Source organism: Raphanus sativus, chromosome 3 (genome assembly GCF_000801105.2).
Source record: "Raphanus sativus cultivar WK10039 chromosome 3, ASM80110v3, whole genome shotgun sequence".
NCBI classification, from domain to species: domain Eukaryota; kingdom Viridiplantae; phylum Streptophyta; class Magnoliopsida; order Brassicales; family Brassicaceae; genus Raphanus; species Raphanus sativus.
The window spans coordinates 27,862,972-27,886,276 of record NC_079513.1 but is presented as its reverse complement, the minus strand read 5'-3'; the positions used below and the strand labels follow the sequence as shown (position 1 = coordinate 27,886,276).

Here is a 23,305-nt window from a genome sequence, read left to right as displayed (position 1 = left end):
TATCAAAACTAGGTCGCAAATTATTTCATACAATGTGATTGTATACTAGTAGGTGTGCACTGTGTAGTTATCGTCAACGTCCATATTTGTACAAAGGTTTTGTACTGCAGTGTGATGGAATCAAAAGTATTTTCTGTCTTGCCATAAATCAATAATCTATTGCCATTGAGGAATCTGAAAAATCCCTTCAAAATACATTATCTTCTTTACTACAAGTATCCATATCTTCCACTACACACACGACACCATAATCAATTCTCTCTATTCACACCAACAAGAATTTTAAAAAGAGAAGCAAAAAAAAAAGAGAGAGTAAATCATCATCTTATTCTCGAGAAAACTTCTTGTTCACTTCAAGAGTTAGGCACAAACGTCCCAATTTGCCCTAATCCCGCAATGAAGAACGCTATTGCTTGCGCGAAAAGGTATAGATAATAATGATTCTTCCCCAAAAACACGTCATAGCATCCCACAAAGAACAAATACATTCCTACGCCAAGTTCCAACACATGAATTCTGCCAAAAAACACACCAAGAAAACAGTATTAGAATGAAACAAAACTGCAATAATTAAGTATTCGGTTTGCTTTTAAAATTGGGAAAAGTTTTAACCTATCTCCGAATCTAAAACGAAGCTTCTTTGGAGTCTTGGTTGCAGATTTAGCCTTAAGATCTCCCAGTTTCTCAGTAACAATCCACTCGTTAACTCTACCACCTTCGAGTAAACCAATGAAGGTAGCTTTTGTTCTGTGAAGAGACATCACATTCTCGAACAGAATCCAAAACACCATAAGATGCAATGACCTATAATAAGACATGTAAGCAACAATAAGAGGCCACAAACGAGACGTCAATTGAGCAGCAAGAAACTCTTGGAATATTATTTTTTACCTTGGTGTGCCGACGGCGTTTAGCAGAGTAATGATGGAAGGAATGTAAACCGCTCCCCATTTCGGTACGGTTACTTCCGGTACAAGAACCGTAGCCGGTAAGATCACACAATAAAAGATGAATGTAACAATGTGTGCCACGATCTTTCTAACCACGAAGAAGCTATATATCACATGAACTTTCTTCCATAAAGTCACGTTCTGCCAATAAGAAGACCGACGTTTTTAGCACAAGAGAAGGCTTTTTTTTTTGTCACATAACACAAGAGAAGGCTTGATATATTTAGTTAGTAGTAGGTTGAACCTTTGTTAACCATGTAAGTTCCGGTTAAGTAACCGGTTCAATTTAGTGCGGAGTGAGACAGAAAGAGTTAAAAACCTTTGTTCAAAAAAAAAAAAAGAGTTAAAAACCTTGTTGGTCATGATTTCGAATGCCATTTTCCTGAAAAGATTTGCTGGACCACATGACCACCTGTGCTGTTGATACCTATACGCCTTGAATGTACTTGGCAGCTCGTTTTTAACCTATAGTATTTTAACAACCATATATATCAATTAAACTACTTACTCAGCCACTAATTGACACACATATATACACATTGTTAGATAATAAAATGTACATATACCTTCAAGGAGCCAAGGTACAAAAATTTCCAACCCTTGAGACTAGCTCGAACGGCCAAATCCATATCTTCCACGGTCGTTCTATCTTTCCAACCACCAGCTTCGCTTAATGCCGATATTCTCCATATTCCCGCAGTTCCTAATATAATTGTAACCAAATATTATGAAATTGTAGTAAGTTAAAGACAGGCAAAAATTCAATGAAGGTAAAAATAAAATAAATTACCGTTGAAACCGAAGAAGGCGTAAGTAGAAGAACCAACTTCTTGTTCGACCGTAAAATGATAATCCAAAGACATTTCTTGCATCCTTGTCATCAAACATTCATCCGAATTCACTGCAATATTAGAGAAACAGAGTTGAATAATTTTAATTAATAAGTATTTGCAGAGCAAACAATCAATTAATGTGGCATTGATGAAAACCAGTTGGTGACATCAATGTTTTCAATTATCAAATCTTAGACAGCTCAGACCTCCAATTAGATTTCAACATTAATTTTGTCAATTTAGCTCACATGATCTATGCTACTATATTTTAGTATAGTATCTGTTCTTGTCTACGAGTATAACCAATCAAATAAAATAAAAGTGGTTTCAATAATTGGTCGTATCAGATTTGCAATTAAGAAAATACCAAAAATCAAAGTTTACTTAAAAAAAAGAAAAGTGAGCGGTGAGACTGTGAGTGACAGGGACTAGTAGAAGAGAGACCAAGTAGGTTCCACGTTGTTGCACATGGAAGATGACTATTCTCGGCATACTATTTTTACTATATCACAAAACAAGCCCCCATGGACCTACACTTCCCAATATGTTCTCTGCACTCATTACGGGACACGACGACGACGCCAGTGAAGCAACACCACTAAAACTAGTCTCTAATTTGATCATAAAACATAATTATTGTTGTTGGTTTTCTGAATTTTAATATGTCGATTTTTTTCGATTAATGTTTGGTTGCTGCAAAAGTTAAGTAATTAACAAAGAAAATCTACTTCTTATTCGAAGAAAATATTTTAGAAACTTTGTTAAATACTATATGTGTGGCAGCTGTTTGAATGCCAGAAGTTATAGATTCACTGGTGGACAATCTATTTTTACTAACTCTTGCAGACATACCAAATACAAAGGACAAAAACATTAAATATGGCAGTAGTTATAAAGTGATACTGCCCTTATTATATGCTTCATAGATCATTTAGAGTAATAATAGTTAATAAAAGTATTTGTAATTTATAGTTGAAGAAAGTAGTTCCACATTTTAAAGCTAAAGCACAAAGTAATGACGAACATAATTGATATCTCAACATCAGGATCCGCTATGTAGGTCTTTAATTGGGACCTAGCAATAAAACACCCACCGACACTTCTGTTAACGTGACTAAAACTTCCTTTATGCAAACATAATTTTATTTATTAATAATTAAAACCTCATAATCATATCATGTGTTATTGTTTTATGGTGTTTTATAATACGTTCCTAAGTTCCTACAAGGTTTCACTTATTTTTAAGTCTAACTATAGGTATTAGTTTAATTTGAACCATCTCCACAATAGTCTTCCATTTTTTTAGAAGTCGTCATTTCACAAGAAACAAAAAGGAAAAACATTATCAACACACATAGCATAACATTTTTTTGTTTTTTATAGTATAACATAAGTATATCTAAATTAACTAATGTGCATTGATCAAATGCTTTTGTAATTATTATTACTATCGGATTTGAGTATAATTGCAATAGGTTGTACTATATAAAGTACTTAGCTTAAGAAGGGAAGTAGTAATTGAGGTAAAAAAGAATATCAAACCCGTCTCTAACTTTCTAACTACGCAGTGATCAGTGATTATTAGCCCTTATCAAACCAAAATTGGACTAAAACAACCAAATCAAAACTAAGTATCTCGAAATAAAAGAAATGTTAAAATAATAACCAGATTTTTTTAAAAAAATTACCGAATTTCCAGCGAGCTTGAACTAGAGCAAGCTTAGGGTTATGTAGGAGAAACGGTACGGTTCTCCAGAGATAGTCCGGTTCAGGCTGAAAATCAGCGTCGAAGATTGCAACGTAATCGCAGCTTTTGACATAACTCTTCTTCATACCTTCTTTCAAAGCTCCAGCTTTGTACCCGTTTCTGTTATCTCTGATCTCATACTTTATGTTTACTCCTTTTCTCGCCCACCTGCTACACTCCTTCTCCACTAGATCCTGCTCAAACAACAACAAGAAGAAGAAACTTGTAACCCACGTCGAAAAATGGATCTTTGTCAAGAAATGTGCTTTACTTTGATCGCTGGATCAGTAGAATCATCAAGAACTTGAATAACTATTCTATCAGACGGCCACGAGAGCCCACAAGCAGCTCCAATAGATAGCTGATAAACCTATACATTGACAACATTTAAACAATCAAATTACAACAACATACCAAGATCGATAAACAAAACAGAGTTTTGATTAGTTGGTACCTCTCGTTCGTTGTACATTGGGATTTGGACAAGAACCATAGGATAAGCAGTGTTTCCAAGCTCGATGTCGTCTTTCATTGGTTCCCATTTAAAACGTTTCTCTGGCTTCCGACCAAAGAGTTTAACAAGAGAGATTACTATTCCCATGTAAACCCTTTCCACGAATAGCATCACCGACATTGTTAAACAGATGTAAACACCGAGCCTGAGGACTGGGACAATTAATGGAGCTCGAATCTGATCCAAGATCATTGACATTTGCATTGTGATGTCGTCTCTGTATCCCATGAACGAGTCCGGGATCACCTTAGCGGAATCGCCGAGCTCCATTTCTTCTTACTCCGACGACAGAAAGAAACAGAGGAGGAAGCAAGAACCCTAGAATATATGTGATCCTTGTGAAACACGCAATAAGGTACAATTTTTTTTAAGAAGTTTCTTTTGGCGTAAAGAAATCAAATGGAAGGACGAACAGAGAGACAGAGTTTTTTTCTCTTTCCTTTACGGTGAAAAAATCTCTGTCTTCTCTGCCTGAAAAGCTCAGATTGTCGGAACAAAGAGAATTAAACCTTTTCTTTTGTTCTTTGGGGTTTATTTTTTATGTTTATATGGTTTGGTGAGAGAGGAAAGATAATAATAACGAAAGGTGGAGAAGTAGAAGATGGTTCTTGGAAAGAAATAAAGAAGAGAGGGGAGAGATCTATAAACAGAAACAGAGAAGAGTGTGTGTGTGTGTGAGGAATAAAGAGCGATGAATGTCTTTATATAAAGCCTCTGCATTTGTATTGTTTTAGAATTAATAATGATTTTCGTTTTCTCTTTTGGTTTTTACTTTATTTTATTTTACAGTATGTATTTGTTATTATATATTTTTTGTAGCAATGTTTGTTATTATATATAAATTATTTTTTGCTCCATCGACCATAAACTTACTTTATCTATATAAGTACTACTGAACACTGATGAACATATCAACAACATTATTTAAGCAGAAAAAAAAACATCACAAACATTAACATGATGGCCAGGACGGGAGTTAATCAAATTGTTATTTGTAAATATTTCTGTTTTTTGTGCTTTATTGTCTTTTTTTTTAATACAACTTGTTATTTTTCCTCCAGTTGACATTACCAAAATGTAATCGAGTAATAACCACTATGAAGTGTGTACACTGCTATTAAACTTAACGTTTAGGATGTTTATATACAATATACATATATCAAAAGAGTTCGGCTTAGATGTCATAGTTGGTAATTTAGTTGTGTAGAACTAGCAATTAAAGGCCAAATAAAATTTTGTGTGAGGTTCAATAGGGAATGATTGTATTTTGGTTCTTTTCTTGAGGAAACACTCTCGTATTGTTTTCCTCATCTCGTTACAGTATAACGTAAAACTTACGATTGTAGAATGATCAATATAGTACAAGAGATTGAAATCATGCAGTGGTCCATACATAGAGACACAGATATAGGAGTCCCAGTTTTCTCTGTGAAATCCATTAAGTTGTTACATGTAACAATATATATGTGTGTATTATCGAATATGTGACAATTAGAGAAATAATAAAGGTAATCATGAAAGAGCTCCTGACACTAATTTGGATTATGATCTAGAATTGAGTGTTGGTTTTGTAGTAGGTTAGTTTTTTTTTCTTTGAACACCTTGTAGTAGGTTAGTTATTGTTTTAGAAAATATTTGAGTGTTGACCAAAAAAAAGAAAAGAAAATATTTGAGTAAAAATCAGACAAAAAATATACGTTGTTAACCGATAAAAGTTGACTAAAAGCTCCAGAGTAGAAAAAGAAAACTCCAAAATATTTAACAAAGCACATTTGTTATTTGGTTGATTGGCGATGATGCCGCTTCATCTGGCACCGACGGTGCCATTTTGTTTGTATGCATACATCATCAGTTTTTGTTAGTATCATAAATAAAACACTGACTAAACTTTTTCAAGTAAACCAAAAAGTCAATTCTTTCATAAACTTCGACGCACGTTTCCACTTTGTTTATCAATCGTTTTTTACATAAACTTAATTTTACTAGATGGATCTCGTTCTCAAAAAGGTAGATATATCTCGATTGTTTTTAGACGGTAGTAAGATGGAACACACGGCTGGAAAGAAAGTACTGCCCAATGGCCGATGTTGACTGTTACTACATCTCCAATTTCACTCCATATTTTACTCTAAAATTGAAAATGAATTTGGAAATAGAGTGAGAAATAGAGTGATGACCAAAAAATAAAAACATAACTCTTTTCAACTTCATTTTCAATTTTGTAGTAAATTATGGAGTGAGGTTGGAGATGCTTTTAGAATTTTGATGGTCATTAGTTTTTTTTTAATAAACTGAACTTAGAATTTACTTTATCTGTTCCAAAATAGATGAAATTTTAGAATAGGACATAACTATTAAAACAATTTTTTTTTATTTTCAAAGTATTATTAAAATATAAATTAAAAATTATTTAACCAATTAAAAATAAATTATAAAAATATTATTGGCTGAACATTTTTGATAGAATTAAAAGTAACCTTGATATATGAAAATATTATTTATTTTAAAACATCAAAATCTTTCTTAAACATATTTTAAAACGTAGAGAGTATTGTGGAATGCAAAATAGTTGTAGATCTAGACTTGTATTTTAGACATCACTGCAACAAACATTTCATACTTTATTTGGAATGATTCATTTTGGGTCGGACCAGTTCCAAAACATGTATTTAAAATTCAAATAATTTAGAAGCTTTTACCTTTTTTTTTTGTTCGTGTTTCTGATAGGGTACTTCGTGTTATAATTTATAATTAGTTATTAAGTCACTAAGGTGACAAATTAAGTCTGTGCTTAATTGGCATGTCATGATAGAACACATACCGATATAATAATCCAGCATACATATATGAGATTGTGATAATATAAACAAACTCGAGTAAAATGTAACATAATAACTAAAATCATATAAATTCTTATCTCTTTGCCAATATTCTTACAAATTTAGATTTATCTGTTAAGCTAGATGGACTTCACACTTAAAATCAATTAGTGATAAGAAGAGTGGCTCATTCACTTTATATAGTACTAAAGATCCATTCCAACTACCGATGTGGGACACTTTGTGTCTAATACGCCCACTCGAGATGATGGCTCTTTGAACGTCAATCTCGGAATGCTTGGACAATGATCGATGGGTCAACTTTGTGCCAGATCGATGTGGATCGGGTTGGACTGTTTGGATCGGGCTCTGATACCATGTTAAGCTAGATGGGCTTCACACTTAAAACCAATTGGTGATAAGAAGAGTGGTCCATTCACCTTATATATTACTAAAGATCCCTTCCAACTACCGATGTGGGACACTTTGTGTTTAATATTATCCATTTACGTGGTCATGCGACATGAATATCTAATTTCTACTGTGAATAACCGGATCTGTCTAGTGTCGGTGGACAGATTTTATAAGATCAATTAGTTGGGTTTCGGCATGTCGAACACCCCGAATTATAAAAAAACATTCTTAAATTTTTTCACTATTAGAATATAACGTCTGTACGTGACATAACTCATATATTTCTTTCTTAGACTCAAGTAATTTGTTAATTTGAATTTCATATGGAGAAATTCTTTTAATAAAATATATTCACAATTGGCTTTTGATTTCTTTGAATGTGAAACAAGTATGTGTGATTATATATCTATATTATTATGGTAACTTAAAAAATAATAAAAATTGTGGGCTGAGGTAACAATGATAATACAAAAATGAAATAAAACAAATAATTGGAGAAATAAAATACCACTACATATTTATGTAGTTGTATGCAGCCAGGAAGTAACATGCAGTGCCATGCAAGTAAACATAATGTACAAGGACCAAATACCACATGGGAACTTTGCTTCTTTCACTCACATTGATCACTGTTCGTTTCATCTTTCATCATTTTAAATAATTCTGAATTTTCAATTTTTTATAACAATAAGTTACATGTCCAAATTTTAGCAAAAAAAAAAAAGTTACATGTCTCTATTGAACTAAATCAAATATACAGCTAACAGTGATTTTCTCAGTAAATAGCTAGAGACCTACCATTTCTGAAAACTGGTAATAATGTATACGCTTTATTTGACAAAAGAAAATGTATACGATATTTTTCTTACAGAAAACTAGATAGATTCTATGAATTCCACTGTAAAAAGGAAATAAAACCAACTGGGTTGGTATGAGTTTTTAAAAGATTTTTATTGGTTTTTGGGTTTTGAAAATTTAAAAGATTGAACTATCTCGAAGAAGGTTACGAATTTATGTCTTTATAAATGTTCATATAAATGTTCACTCATAAATATGTGATCGACCTTGTTTCTCGATCCCATAAAATAATAGTAAACCATTTTTCGGCGAGAGAATGTTAAACCACTCATGTCCATATAATAGGGATATTTTAAAATAGGCGGATTCGAATTCGGCTTGCTTAACAAAGCTGCAACGTTATATTACCACCCGATCACTAACACGTAGTTAGATAATAGTATAAATTAAGAGAGGTACAACAACGAACAAAAAACACACATAGTATAATTGTCATTTTCAAAGAAAATTGGATTGTGAGACTTGTGGTAAACGATTGTTTTATGATAGACATTAGAAACCGGATGAAGAAAACATATATAGGCAGCATGTCTACGATAGCATAAACAAAATACTGGTAACTCTACCCCCATGAACAAAACATTTACAAAAAGAATGTTCGTTTGATTTTCAAAAGAAATAGGAAGTACATTTATTTTATAACTAGTCTTAAAAAAAGGGTATTCATGTTACTTCAGATAAGATAACTATGTTGTACTCCCTCTCCCTTTTTCTTTCTGAAAAAAGTTTATTTTAACGTTTTTATTGTTAGATTATTTTTAATATATATTTTTATATTTTCTTCTAAAATAAAGATATCTATTATAAATGTGAATTTGTTTCAATGAATGACTCTATAATACTATTTTAAAGAAAAATTTGAGAAATCTTATTTTTTTGTCCCTATACTTAGATGTAAAATATCATATGTATATATTTTCTCCTATAAATAGAATAAATCTATTATAGAAGCATGTATCCAACTCTATAATATAAAATTTCTATTTTAGAGAAAAATATAAAAATTAAAATAAAGGTGGTTTAGAGATGATTTTGCTTAAAATATGTCATTTTAAATTCTAATACAAACTTTCAGTTTTATACTAATTAAAATTCATTGATTTTATAAAAAAATATCTATCTAAAATATTTTTTTGTGAACTGAATGTTAAATTTAGTTAATAAAAATACATTTTTACATCAAGTATGTCCTTTCTAAAAAGAAATAAAAAAATTATCTTTTTTCCTTCCTATTTGATTCCTATACATTCAAATTCTTAGAACTCTTAGAACTTCTATCTTGTACCAAACCACTAAGTCATCCTTCATCTTTATTTCCTTTCCTCAACATAAGTGCGAGTTTATTTCTCATACTTTTGTCAATCATTTTAATCAAGAGGCCCGCTGGAGAAGGGAGTTTGCCATGCCTTGTTCGATTCAATTCTTTCCATACAGTATGAACTGGCATGAAGAATATATTTGATGATAAACACTTCACCCTCCTCATCACTGGAACCTTTTCTCAAATACTGTTAATTAAATATGTGTAAGTTGGGTGGGCAAAATATCCGTAAATTTTGATTCGATCCGTTATTCGTTCCGATTCGATCCGAAAAATCCGAATATCCGTAACTTAACGAATCAAAGCAAATACTAAAATCCAATATCCGTCAAAGACGAAGCAAATCACAAATACTAATATTTTTAGAAACGGATATCCGATCCGATCCGTTATATACATATATATGTATACATGTTTATAAAATTATATAATATACATACTTTTATATCTTTATATAAGTTTTATAATGTTTTTATTCACTAAATTAATTATTTAGTTATTAAAAATTTTGAAAGTATGTAATTTTTTATTAAAAAAATAATGAAATATTATTATTTTATTTCAGATTTTCTTCTTTTTCTTTTATTTTTCTTTATTTTTTTAATTTTTTATTATTTTTACGGATCGAATCGGATATCCGGAAAAAATTCGGATATTCGCGGATATCCGATGTTCCGGATATCCGAAAAGTTACGGATCGGATCGAATCGAAAAATCGAATATTCGTAAGGCACGGATCGGATCACGGATATCCTTAAAATTCCGGATATCCGCTCCGTGACCACCCCTATGTGTAACTAGTAAAAACTTAAATGAATATCAATCATTTTTAATCTATGTAGAAAATGTTTTTTTAGAAATGACATTTTATGTGAAAAATGTTAAAGTGATCGATATTCTTAGCTAAGCATAGAAAATATTAAATAAGCTATAATAAATATGAAAATATTCAAAGAATCAATCAAGTTTTGTAAGAAAATATATTTAGGGAACTAAAAAATAACAACAGGTGGGATCCAATGTCCATACTTCATGTAGAACTGATTTCCTATCTACTTTGCCACTGAATCTCTCCCTCTCTCTATTTATTTTAGGGTGTTATTTCAACTTTTAATTGTCGGCATATATATTCTGTGTATATCTACTCTATTAATTTAGGGTCCTATTTGAAAATTTCCTTGGCATAATTGTTTTTAGACCTATTGAACATGTTGTTGTGACTTAATTTTAAAACACGTTACTTATATTATCTTATATGGTGATCAATATATTAAACTAAATTACAATCTAATTAATAGAGCTTCGTTCTGATATCTTCTAATACAATTTTTAAACCCTAATTTCTTCTTCATCTTTAAGCCGCCACCTATGGAATTTTGGGATGTCTTTCTGAAAGTGACCCTTTATAATTTCTATCCAACACCTGTGTGGCCTCTTGCCTCTTCTATTGAGTGTTTCCTCCATGAATATTGTTTCATAAATCTTTTTCTTTTGAGATTTAAATGTAGGTTTACACTAGCTTATTTGTTCTTATTGATTATACATGTATTGCTTTCGTCAGTATTAAAATCTCTCTATAAGTATTGTCTTGTGACTTCTGATTATGATCCTTTTTTTTTAGAATTGAGTTCCATTTCTTGAGCCAATATTTTGGTACTATGATTTTTTATATGTACTGAAGCCAATATTTTTATCTATGTTCTTGCTGACTTTGATTCATGATGAGGAAATTTCCATAGATAAAGTTTCAAGTACTTATTGGTGACAAACGATGACATGAGAGGCCATCTCTTTCAGCCACCGGGAACAAGAACTTCCCAAGCTGGAAAGAAAAGCATCAGGTATACTATATACAACACTATCATCTGAGTTTATATAAGAGTATATATATAGATCTGATTTGAATTAGTTTCCAGTGTTGCAGTCTCAGATATCTGTGTCAAGAGAGGATGGTCTCCCACTCCATATGCCACCTCCAAACTCCATTGAACATGGCGCTTACTTCTTTCACAAACTCAAATTTACAATAACAATAAAAAATCAGCATTTTTGCTAAATTATACATTGTTGCAGGAGTCTGAAGATGAAAGATGGCATTTCGCAATGAGTGTAGAAGACGATCTCCATACACAAATGCAATGGTAATGCGGGAGAAGATCCAAAACACAAAGATGAAGGTTAACCTTCAATATCTCTACATGTGAGATACAAGATAAGCTTGATGGCATTTTCTGGATTAGTCTTACGGATTCTAGCAAGTTTGTCTATAGTTGTTGTAAACAACATGACTGAGATGTAATTTGAGATGTAATGATCAACATCTGAGTTTACTCAGAGTAGCTGTTATAATAAAGTTTAAGGCTTACTATTTCAGAAAGAAAAGGACATGTTCATATTGCAGAAATATGAGAAAATTTAAATTACAGTAATACCAAACACATGTTACCATGTTCCTAACATTGTTGTTTAAACCAAACAAAAAAAACAAAACAATAAAAATCCAAACAAACCTAAATTCTTAAATAATCGAACGGTTCTTATATTTTGTACCGAAAATCAAAACTCTTAATTGAACCGATATCAAACTGAAAACCAAAAAATTACATCCGGAGACAAACCGAAACATTTTAACGTATAAGTGAACAAACAAAAATAGTTTCGTGCTTTTAAAGCGCGGGTACTATCCTAGTATCACATTACGTATCTGTTGGTTTTGTAGAATGATTCTTTTAGTCTCCATCCCCTCTAAAAGCTATGACGGGGTTGTTGAGTCTCCTAATTAAATGTTTAATGGCTATACTTAATTAGCATAAACTCGATTATTATATCATTGCATTTTCTTATACAAATAATTTAAATATTTCGGAAAGATAGCCGCTCATCGTGATTTTGTATGTTGTATGTATGATATAGTAAACTACATTTGTCGTAAACTCATAATAGTTGATAATTGTTGTAGTTGAAATAAACAAGTCACAAAACTAAAACTTTAATGATATATTTTAACCATTTTAAAAAGATTGCCGTTGTTATTTTTTTCTACAATAAACAAAACAAGAACAAAAAAAAACAAGAACCATAATTATTGGTTTTCTTTCTTTTTGACGATATAAAATTATAAAGTACACTTTGAATATCTCCTCTAAAACTAAAATCACCATTAAAAACTTAAGGAAGTTTAATACGTATTAACAGAGCTTAGTTTGGGTATGCTTGCATTACATAATACTTCGAGAAGCTATCGCTGGATCTGGTTAAGGTCTCTTGATGTGTACAGTTTCGCTCCTATAAGGCAAAGGCGACACCACACCTCAGTCTTCAAGACCAAGTCTTCGTCACTTTATTTCTCACCTACTTCCATGTTTCAGTACTAATATTATTTTAAATATTTTTATATATACAACAGGAAAATTCCTAACCGGTGATAGTGGCCTAGTGGCGCTTGAGGGATTTAAAAAACCCAATAAGGCGAATCCGGGTTTAAACCCCACCGGTCACACGGATATGAGTTATTGCTTTCGGCTCATTTGAATGCCCAGGAGAGGATCTATCCGTGAGCTGTACCTCCACCCGGGGGTTAGGCTTGTGTCATCATTGACCCAGGTTTAACCCTTTCTTTAGCAAAAAAAAAAAACAGGAAAATTCCTAGGTCAAGTTTTTTTATATTTAACTCAGGTGGATTATCATATAGTAATTACATTTGCCTCTTTTGACGAAAGCATATCCATTGATATTCTATTAATTTAGTTGTTCTTACGGTTCATTAATCGAACAATCGTTCTAATATTTTACGTACATAATCTGATCACACCAGTTAAGGTGGGCTGAAACAAGACTACGATGCTAGTTAATACAAGTTACGACGAATGTGATCAGTAGCGGAGCTAGGAAAATTTGTCGAGGGTGTCAGTTTATAATTTAACATATATCATAAGGGTCAATTAACTAAAGTTTACACTATTTTCTAAATTTCCAAAGAAATCTATATGTAAAAAAAAATTATTCATAGATTCATATGGGTCAACTGACCCACATGGTATCACTGTGGCTCAGCCACTGAATGTGATTTAAAACTAGCTATCGAAGTTGATGATGTTAGTTGTAACCTTTGGAAGAATCTTAAGATCATTTGATCAAGTAATGAATAATACTCGAGTTTATGAAATAATGGACCGACACTTGCACTAGACTTTTGAAACGTTTACGATTATTTTGCAAACGTAAACGCTAAATGGAGAATCTTTATTCCATGCGAACCTCACATTCGCGTTTGTAGTCTTTAAGGGTGTTCTGTTTGTTTACGTTGGAAGCAATTATTCTAGGTGGGCTATTGTTGGGCCTTATTGGCTAGAAAATAATTTACTAATAAAGTAGTCTTACACGGACTCATTACAATACGAGGACGTCTTGGCAGCAGTCTCCGGTGACTTTGACCCCGTGGCTGAGTGGTGGCGGAGGCGTGATGGATCTTGGAGTGCTTGTGTACAGATAATACAGAGCTTTAACCTACGTTGCCTCACCGTTATTTTGATAATTTGCCTGAAGTTATAACCTAAAACAGGCAAATTACATATCAGTCTTACCAGCTACTTTTGTAGAAATTGTGGAAAGAGAGCCAAAGTGTAGCTCTAAAATGTCTCAAAATGAAAAACTTACATCAAGGAAGACAAATATATATGTGGTGGGTACACTAGGCTAGGTTTCATTAATTTTAATTTATGTTCCCTCTGTACTTTGTTCAACAACATGATCTGCTTCTCCTTGTTTCCTTAAGGTGAGCTAAGCGAATTTTACAGAGTAGCTTCCAATCTTCCATAGCCGCCATAGCTTGATTGAAGCAACAGCAGCTAGCTGCGCTGTTATCACAGGTGCTCATTGATTAGATGCGTATATAGTATATAGTCCACTCTTTCCCTCTTTTCTCTCAACATTTATGTTATCTTTTTGATCGGTTGTCATGTTGGTCATTTCTCTCATACGGTGAAGGCAATGCAGCAGGCGAATCCCTTATCGATTACAAAGGTATCAACCAAACTAGAACTCAATGAAGCGATTAACTTGCTCCTGAGTAACCCTGAGATCTTGGAAGCACATCAGATAGCTTCTTTAGAGGTATATCAATATTCAACAATTATATATGACTTTCAGCTGCTAAAAAAACTATTTTCTTTACTCGTCAAGCAAAGCGCCCGTGGCCTAATGGATAAGGCGTTTGACTTCTAATCAAACGATTGTGGGTTCGAGTCCCACCGGGCGTGTGATTATGTTTTTCATTTTTATTTTTTCTACATGTAACTGGGCTATCTGTTGTTTCTTCCCATAAACCATTTTGTCAGTCTCCATATCCTATGGGTTTTGAAATCTCGAACTTGCAATTCAAGTAAACTATTGCAAATTTGTTTACTCTCTTCTTCAATTGCCTTTCCAGAATGTACATATTGTTGGTTTCTAACTATTCCTTTAATTAAAATTTTGAAAGTTTTTTTTTCTTCTGGGGATAAGCTAAACAATTTTAAAATATATCAAAATTATTATTGATTATTCATGGGGCCGAAGAACCATTTCCACACTAGAACTATTAAATATAATCAGATATCTTTTAAACTGACAATAATTCTCATAAGGAAATAGCTTGTTAGCCAATTCTTCATCAATATCTGTTAGCTTATTAATTGTTTCGCAGTAGTTTCGTCATATTATTTAGATCCAAAATTTTATCCATCAATTTATTAAAAGAATAGTTAAAATATTTTGTGACTTCGTTAATAAATATTCAATGTATAAATGGGTTAGTCTTATGGAACTTGTTTCTCCTTTTTTACTATATACTAGATCGTTTTCCGCGCTACGCGCGGATAATTACTTTTATATTTTACTATTGATTTTGTTGCGTGAATATAAAATATTATAGAATATAGTTGTGCTCTTAAACTATTAAAATTATATGTTATGATATAAAATGGGAGACTTTCTCTGATTTATGTTGTTTAAGGGTTGTATATAACCTTTTTTACACATTTTATAATAATTTTTATTAGTTTGACAAAATACAAAGACTGAATTTTAAATTCAAAATACATTATCTAAGTAAATCTCACATATAAATTTATAATATCAGTATGAGCTGACATATTATCCTTTTCGAATAAGTCCTAATGATTATAAGGTTGTATATATTTTAAATATATGATATAATGCTGGAAATGAGTTGTTATGTGGAGAGATACATTGTTAAATTATTTAGTAGTGTAAGAAAATATTTTTGATTTGTATGTGTGAAGTTGAAATGGGCTCAACACACTCTTGTACTTGCATCTCTTCAAAAATTGTTTCATTAGTGGGCTCCCAACTTTAGACAGTAGATTCATCTTGCGGTTTTTCAGCTGAAACCAAACTCTCACTCTCACTCTCAGTTTGTACCATAATATCTGAAACAATGTTGAGATCAGCTTGTTCTATTTCAGTTTCCGGGACTTCATCAGATAAATCTTCTTGCCCTGAATTTTTTTCCACATTCAATATCCCTATGTAAGTAGGGGTGTTTGTATTTGATAATTAGGGAGGAAAGAATTTGTGGGTAATAATATTATTAGAACAACAATGATGTATTCAGATTCAAGTTGACAAAAATGAATAATATACTGATATCAAATGGTTTACAATACCGACGAATACGAATGAGACTAAATGGAAGGTAGATGTTGGCAGTAGCTGAACGTGATTGCCGATTGTAGTTGTGAGGCGAGAAGCTATGGTCTGGAATTTTTAGTATGGTCTTCTTTATTTTAATCATTATTGTCGTATGGTTGTGAGGTCTTTTTTTATTGTTTGGTACCACCATAATTAGGAAATTTGTAAATTTGTTTTACCCCAAACAATACATTTTTTAGCAAATAGATTAATGTTTTCAATTATAATACATTTTTTAGCAAATAGATTAATGATTTCAATTATAATAGATTAATATTTTTTTAGTATTAGAAATGTCATATAATTTATATATAACTTGTTTAAATATTATACTACACAAATGTATTACTAAGCATAGTAATAATCAAATGTTATGAAATTGTTCAAAACATTCTAGTGATAAATCAGTTAAATGAGGATTTGTCTTACCTCCAGTAAGAAGATGGCGACAATTAGTATGGAATCAACAGAACCTAAATGGATCAAGTTATGGACATATCAAGATGGTGGGTTGGAGATGGTTTCCCCATTCAGTTTGGGGTGACCCTTAGTATGGAATCAATAGAACATTTAGCAGTTGAACTTATGATTAGGTTATGGACATGAAGGTCTGCTTAAAAATATTTACACTTTAGGCGAGATGTGGAAAGGTGGTTATATGATCAGATTTAGAACTTGAATAAATCAACAGAGTTTTTTTTTTGTGGTGTCCGTTATTGACGTCTTAGATGGGTGAGGGAGATGGACTTCGTTACCAATATTAACTTTCTTTTTAAGGAACGGAGATGTAAATATGATAAAATAGATATTCTCATAATTAGATTGATCTTTGCCACTGATTCAGTACGTAATAGTTTCTGTATATCACGTCCGCCAAAGGGGAATGAATATTGTTCATTTGACTAAGGTTCTTGACATTAATATCTCTAGAGTTTGACTACTATTCTAACAGTTACGTGACTATAAACAGAATAGAGAAATTGCAGCTACATAGCAGCAAAGAACACTATGTGAGAAGTTACCATTCCAGAAGGGCTATCTAATATCAGTTTTCAAATTAACAGAGAATGAGTGATGCATAAATAGCAAACACTCAGCAGAGAAACCACAATTATAATTGAAAATACCAAGTGATTGTTTTAAAAGCTTATAATCATCACCTAATAAAAAATTACTCAATATGTAAACTGATTGCAGGGAAAAAAAGGAAAATCAAACACTGAAAGATGTTAACTAAAACGAATGCCTTTAGCCAATGCTCATACTGAAGAAATTACCAAATATTTTTTATTTGCCAGTACCTCCTCCAAGGCCTCCGTCTCGTCTACTCTCACCACCTCCGACAGACAGGTTCATTCTCCCCGCCGCTCTCCTCCCCCGCTTCTTGCTGGGACGCTTTACAGTCCTCCATCTCCGGGTTCCTCCCTCGCTTTGATGTCAGATCAAGATGTGGTTTCCAGACGCTGTGGATCTCACAGGGATGTATGAACATCCCCACGAGGTCTCAGTTCGAAGCCATGATCCCTAACTCCACGTTGAGTACGGCTGTGATGAGATGTAACCTCTCCCTTGAGAGTAATACTCCTTGTGCTTCCTGCACTCAGAGCTTGTCTGCGTTTCAGGCTTATCTCACTGAAAAAAGAAAAATCAAACACTGAAAGATGTTAACTAAAACGAAAGCTTTAGCCAATGCTCAAACTGAAAAAAGAAGACTGAAACTGCAAACGAAGGGGTCACCACTCTGAGATGAGTGGTGAAAGCTCTCATTTCCATGTTTAGGACCTTTGCTTTCTTTGGTTCGTCACTGTGACAGGTACTGTTATTCCCCTCATCTGCAAGATCTCGACAGCTGTGACAGGCTGCTTGAAGAGCACTCTGTTTTGCGAAGTTAAATGATTTGCAAGGAAGAGATCAAAAGGACAACCTAAAGATCCCAGTTGGAGCTATATGAAGTTCAAATAGATAAACTCTAAAATTCTCCAAGGTTAACGTCACAAACAGGAGCAGAGACGTCTGAAATGATGATCAAGTAAGTTTCATATTAGCAACCGTTGACAAACAATGTGGAAAACATTTAGCTTTGTGATTAGCAATCGTCGATTTTTTTTTGAATTTTTCTTGTGATTTGGACCACAGGTTTAACCGGAGTTGAGGGGACGCCGCTTCACCGTGAAAACTTCTGATGACAACCAAAACACAGAGAATAAGATCTTATATAGAATCTCAGAGGAAGAAAGCGAAAAGAACCCATTAATGTGATTAAAGAGTGAAAAGGAGTGGGGAGAGAAAATTGATTATTCGTGGGGAAAGATTATTAACGGAGAAAACTAAGAAGAGAAGAAAAATAGGAAATCAATCGACAATCAATTTGGAAAAATAGGATTTGTTCTTCGCGAAAGGAGAAAGATGATCTCAGCGTGAGATGGGTTTCACAGGCTCATCAAATTTAAACGAAACGGGCCGGTGATTTCGAAGTCCAAATGTTAGAGTCACACATCTGACGTGGTTAAAAGCTCTCTTCCTATTGGCCTATTTAATTTGAGGACGTGGACACTTTATCTATGAAGCTTATTTACCTTTTAATATAGTACTAGATCTTGACCCGCCCGACCGGGCGGGTATTTATTTTATGTTTTTAATTTTTCTTTTAATATTAAATGATGTATTTGTAATATTTAAATATAAATTTAGATTGGAAATTTATCTTTGCAGTTATAATAAAAATTAAAATTAAAATTTTAATAAAATATTCTGATATAAATTTTAAATTTCCTAATTAAAATAATATAGAGTTGGGTCATAATTTTTTCCAATTCAAAAATCCTAGCATCCCTCAAAAACAAAAAAAATAAAATTATAAATACATAAAACATATAACCATATTTGGGACTATACTTTCTACTAAAATAAATTTGTTAAAGAAAAATAATGTTGCGTTGTTTTTGTTTATTTCTAGAGCTTGACCCGTGACCATTTCACTTTAAATTTTTTCTATGTACTAATGGTATACTATATATATTTGTAAATTAAAATGTATTACATAATTGTTAATATAATATTTTAAAACATAACGATTTTATTTATTAGTTTTAAATAATTATATTTTGTGATTTAATCGTCTATTAGATCATAGTGTATCATATAAACAAATCTTATATTTATAACTAATTGGACTTATATAGGAAGTATTATGCTAATAATATATAAAAATTATATTTTATTTTTATGTTATATAAATTGATTATATGTTATATATTAGGAAATATATTTTGGTTAAGATTTTGTTAAGGAAATCTATTATTTAAATTAGGAAAAAATATTAAATGCTTAAATCTATTATTTAAATTAGGAAAAGACAATCATACTTAAATATAGCTTCATTTAATACTTCAGTGGCATGACAATGTAAATATAATGAAAAACTAAGGGTTAATCTAATTTTGTACTTCTGTTTTAATAGAATAGATTGATATATATATATACTATATATATAATATATATATGTCTGGTGAATTTTCTACACACAATGAATTTGCATAGGAACAATTAAGTTGTGCACAGTCTTATTTAGTGTCTGACTTAAACGGCGGGATTCAATTCTTACGTATTACGAATTGAAACCAATAGTAAAGGGAGGTACTGTACCAACTTTAACCTTCACAGCTTCACTGTTATTTTGATTTTTTCTTACAAAGCTCACTGTTATATGCATGTTTTATTTATTACTAAGTTCACTACCATATTCATCCATAGCATCTTCATAATATTGTACCTTTCCACATATCGTACTTATTTGATGGTATAAAAGATATAACTTTTTATCTTTTTTTTTGGGTATGATATTACTTTATATCTTGTGAGTGTAGAAATAAGTGAATGATTATGTGCATGTAGTGAGAAACAAATTAATCAACGCGAACAACCCATGTCTTTGATAAGGGATCTTCTAATTCTAGAACTTAGTATATGCCATAGATAATTTATGACATATTGATAATATGACCAATCTTATATTTCTTGTATAGTTTACGTATAAATTAGCCAGTAAATTTTAGTCACTTGAATCTAGTAACTAAAAGTATTATATTTTATGACAATCTAAGTTTTAGAATTTAAATATTGAACTATATTATTCTTATTTTGATTATTTAAAAGCTATGTATTTTTTTGTCATATTTAAAAGCTATGTATGTAATTGCTTATTTTCTCGTTTTCTTTCCTTCCATATATATGTTATTGAATACTTTTAATTGTTAAAAAAATAATTTGTGAAATTTCAATTAAAAACTGTTTTGAAAGTTTAGCAAAAAGTTATATATTTATATATATATAGTCTGTAAGATCTTCTTACCCTATATAAAGCATCCATGTGACAAGTAACGTTTAGCTCCAAGAAGAGTGGGGACCTTTTTATTGATTACCGATCTTAGTAGTAATAGTAACTAATGGGTAATAAAATATTACGTAATAATTTTATAGTAATAAAAATATTTCTGAAAAGTCCCAAAACCTAATAACAACGGAAATTAGTTGGTCTCTGAACGGGACTGTTAAATTAGTTTTAGGTCTGTCTCGCTTTTTTCCTCTCTTTTCTAATGCATGCATGAGACTGTTAAAAGTTTTTGCGCGGATATTATTTAATTTCCATGACCGTATTTATATATTAAAATGTTCTTTTGTCTGTGTTTGTTCTTTGAATGCTGTTAATTATGTAGAAACCGTTTACCATGAACCCAATTGACTATCTTCTGGTTCTTAGCATCATTTGTTATTATATGGAAAAGTTAAGAACTGCTAGTCTTTAGTTTCAATTAAATTATTCTTAAATGAATAAAAATTTTCATTATATGTTTCGTAGGTGAAATATAATGATACACAAAAGCTGAAAGGATCGGCGATCATATCATAAAATTCACGAGTAACTAGATTAATTAACATGGATAGGGAAACTTCCGAGTTTCATGCTTAATGATAAATACCGATTTCTTTTTGGAGAAATTGATCTGAATTTAGTTTATTTTGAGAACAAAGTGGATTGTATTTCTCCTAAACCCATACCTAATATTAAAAAGACACCGTAAATGATTATAAACACGCAAAGAACATTATTATTTTGAGTTTTGAAACACATCTTACTTTTAGTCCAGATCGAAGACTTTTGTGAAGGGTCTTTAGCTGAAATAGTAGAATTTCATAAAGAAAAAGAGAGTATGATAAGTAGTTATCAAACGAATCCTTTACAATGAATGAAGTCATCTAAATTCATTAAAATTTCTCAAAAAATAAAACAAAACCAAACACTATGCAAATTGTGATGTCTCATCTCTTTCAAGAGTTTAGGCTCAAAAGCTTCCCTTTCTCTTATACACTGTCGTTAGTTTAAAACTCATTACTTATCATCAATCTGTTCAACCCTATCTACTTTTAACGTAAAAAAAGATTCCTTCCTCTTCTCCTCTAGCTATCTCTCTTACACTGTTACACATCAACTATTTGTTGAGTAGCAATTGAATATATGAGAGAGAGAGAGAGAGAGAGAGAGAGAGAGAGAGAGAGAGAGAGAGAGAGAGAGAGAGAGAGAGAGAGAGAGAGAGAGAGAGAGAGAGAGAGAGAGAGAGAGAGAGAGAGAGAGATTGTGTGTTAACTTGAAGTTAATAAAAGAATGTGGGGGTAAATTAAGAGAGAAAAAGGAGTACACAGTATATGAGGACAATGAGACTTAGTTTTCAAATTAACTTGTTCTTTGTTTGGCTTTAATTGGTCATATCACACTCTTTATGTATAGATGATCTACATAGCTCTCTGTGTTGATTCTTAGCTTTCAAAGGTAGCTTTTGGCCTCACCCTATACTCTACACAGGTTACTGCACATATACATGGTTATGGTCCTTATGAACTTGACACTAGTGACAACTTTTATTGCATATCAATGGAGTAAAAAAAAATCAATGTAGTAATTCAAGTGCAAGGGCGCTCGCACATATACACACACATATATATACACACTAAGAATGGAGGCATAACCAAAGGAGAGGGGAACTACGTTGTCAGTTTTCTGGAGTTTTGGGACCATTAAATCCTGTTCACTCTTTCTCTTTCACATATTTCAAGCTTAACTTTGACAAAAATAAGTACCCCCACCTAAATCTATCTTATTAAAACAGAAACATTCTGTTGGACCTAACATTTATTTTGTAAGTTTTTAAATTAAATACACTTTTATACTTTATAGTTAAACCTACATTAAATCACTAATGTTCCTTTCTTTATACTACTATTCATGTTTCCAAACAATATACTTATTTCTTTATACTACTATCAATGTTTCCAAACAATATATTTTTATACTACTATCAATGTTTCCAAACAATACAATAATTAATCTTAATATTTTATATCTATCATTTTCTCTTTAAAATTTTGTAGAAACATTATAATTTCATAAATTGCAAAAAATGAACTTTAAATTTTGGATTATAAGATTACAAATTATGAAACTATTACAATTTAAATCAAATTAGATTACATATTAATCATCCATCAGTTCAATCGGTTAGTCTCGGATTTTAGTGATTTTTGTTAATGTAAATATTTTAAAAACCTAAATTGAATTGTCAGATCTCCGGATTAACCGGTATAATCACAATCGGGTTGAATTTAGAAACACTGATTTAAATGCAAAAATATTTTAAATACACTCTTTAAAAGTTACCAAAATATTTGTTAAGTTATTAGTGAAAATTTTCATTTTAAAATATTCCGCGCTTCCAAAGCGCAGGTCATAATCTAGTTAGTATTTAATATCTAAAATCTCAAAAATTTCTTTCATTTATTTTATATTTAATCTACATTTAATTATTTTCACGTCTATAAAAAATCAGTCAGTTTGAGACGGTGGTTTAATGGTAGTGCCCTGCCCACAAGTAGATTTTTTAAAATGTTAAAATGTTCCAACTTTAGAAATTCCATTCATTATAACTAATCCAGACGGGACGTGAATGTTTGATGCATTCACACACTGCCATGATTGTAAAAATATTCCTCAGAAAATTATATATATTCATGAATTATATTAAGAGCACCTCTTATAGTAAAATCAAATTTCTCTGAAATCTAAAATATGCACATGACCTCCAGTATCCAAACTGTCTTGGTTAGT

The 23,305-nt window shown here is 31.6% G+C and overlaps 1 protein-coding gene and 1 non-coding gene across 2 annotated transcripts; one reads left to right on the top strand and one right to left on the bottom strand.

The window, feature by feature from the left end:
- Positions 1 to 138: 138 nt before the first annotated feature.
- Positions 139 to 4,724, bottom strand: LOC108847836 (glucomannan 4-beta-mannosyltransferase 9). Its single transcript, XM_018621187.2, has 9 exons — positions 3,985 to 4,724; positions 3,802 to 3,900; positions 3,472 to 3,724; positions 1,741 to 1,851; positions 1,517 to 1,653; positions 1,302 to 1,415; positions 892 to 1,091; positions 613 to 804; positions 139 to 516 (listed from the first exon to the last, which is right to left on the bottom strand). The coding sequence occupies exons 1-9, from the start codon at positions 4,312 to 4,314 to the stop codon at positions 354 to 356; spliced, it is 1,599 nt and encodes a 532-aa protein (XP_018476689.1). The 5' UTR covers positions 4,315 to 4,724; the 3' UTR covers positions 139 to 353.
- A 9,917-nt stretch (positions 4,725 to 14,641) lies between these two features.
- Positions 14,642 to 14,714, top strand: TRNAR-UCU (transfer RNA arginine (anticodon UCU)). The gene has a single exon. It is a non-coding gene; the product is annotated as a tRNA-Arg (tRNA).
- The last annotated feature ends 8,591 nt before the right edge of the window (positions 14,715 to 23,305 follow it).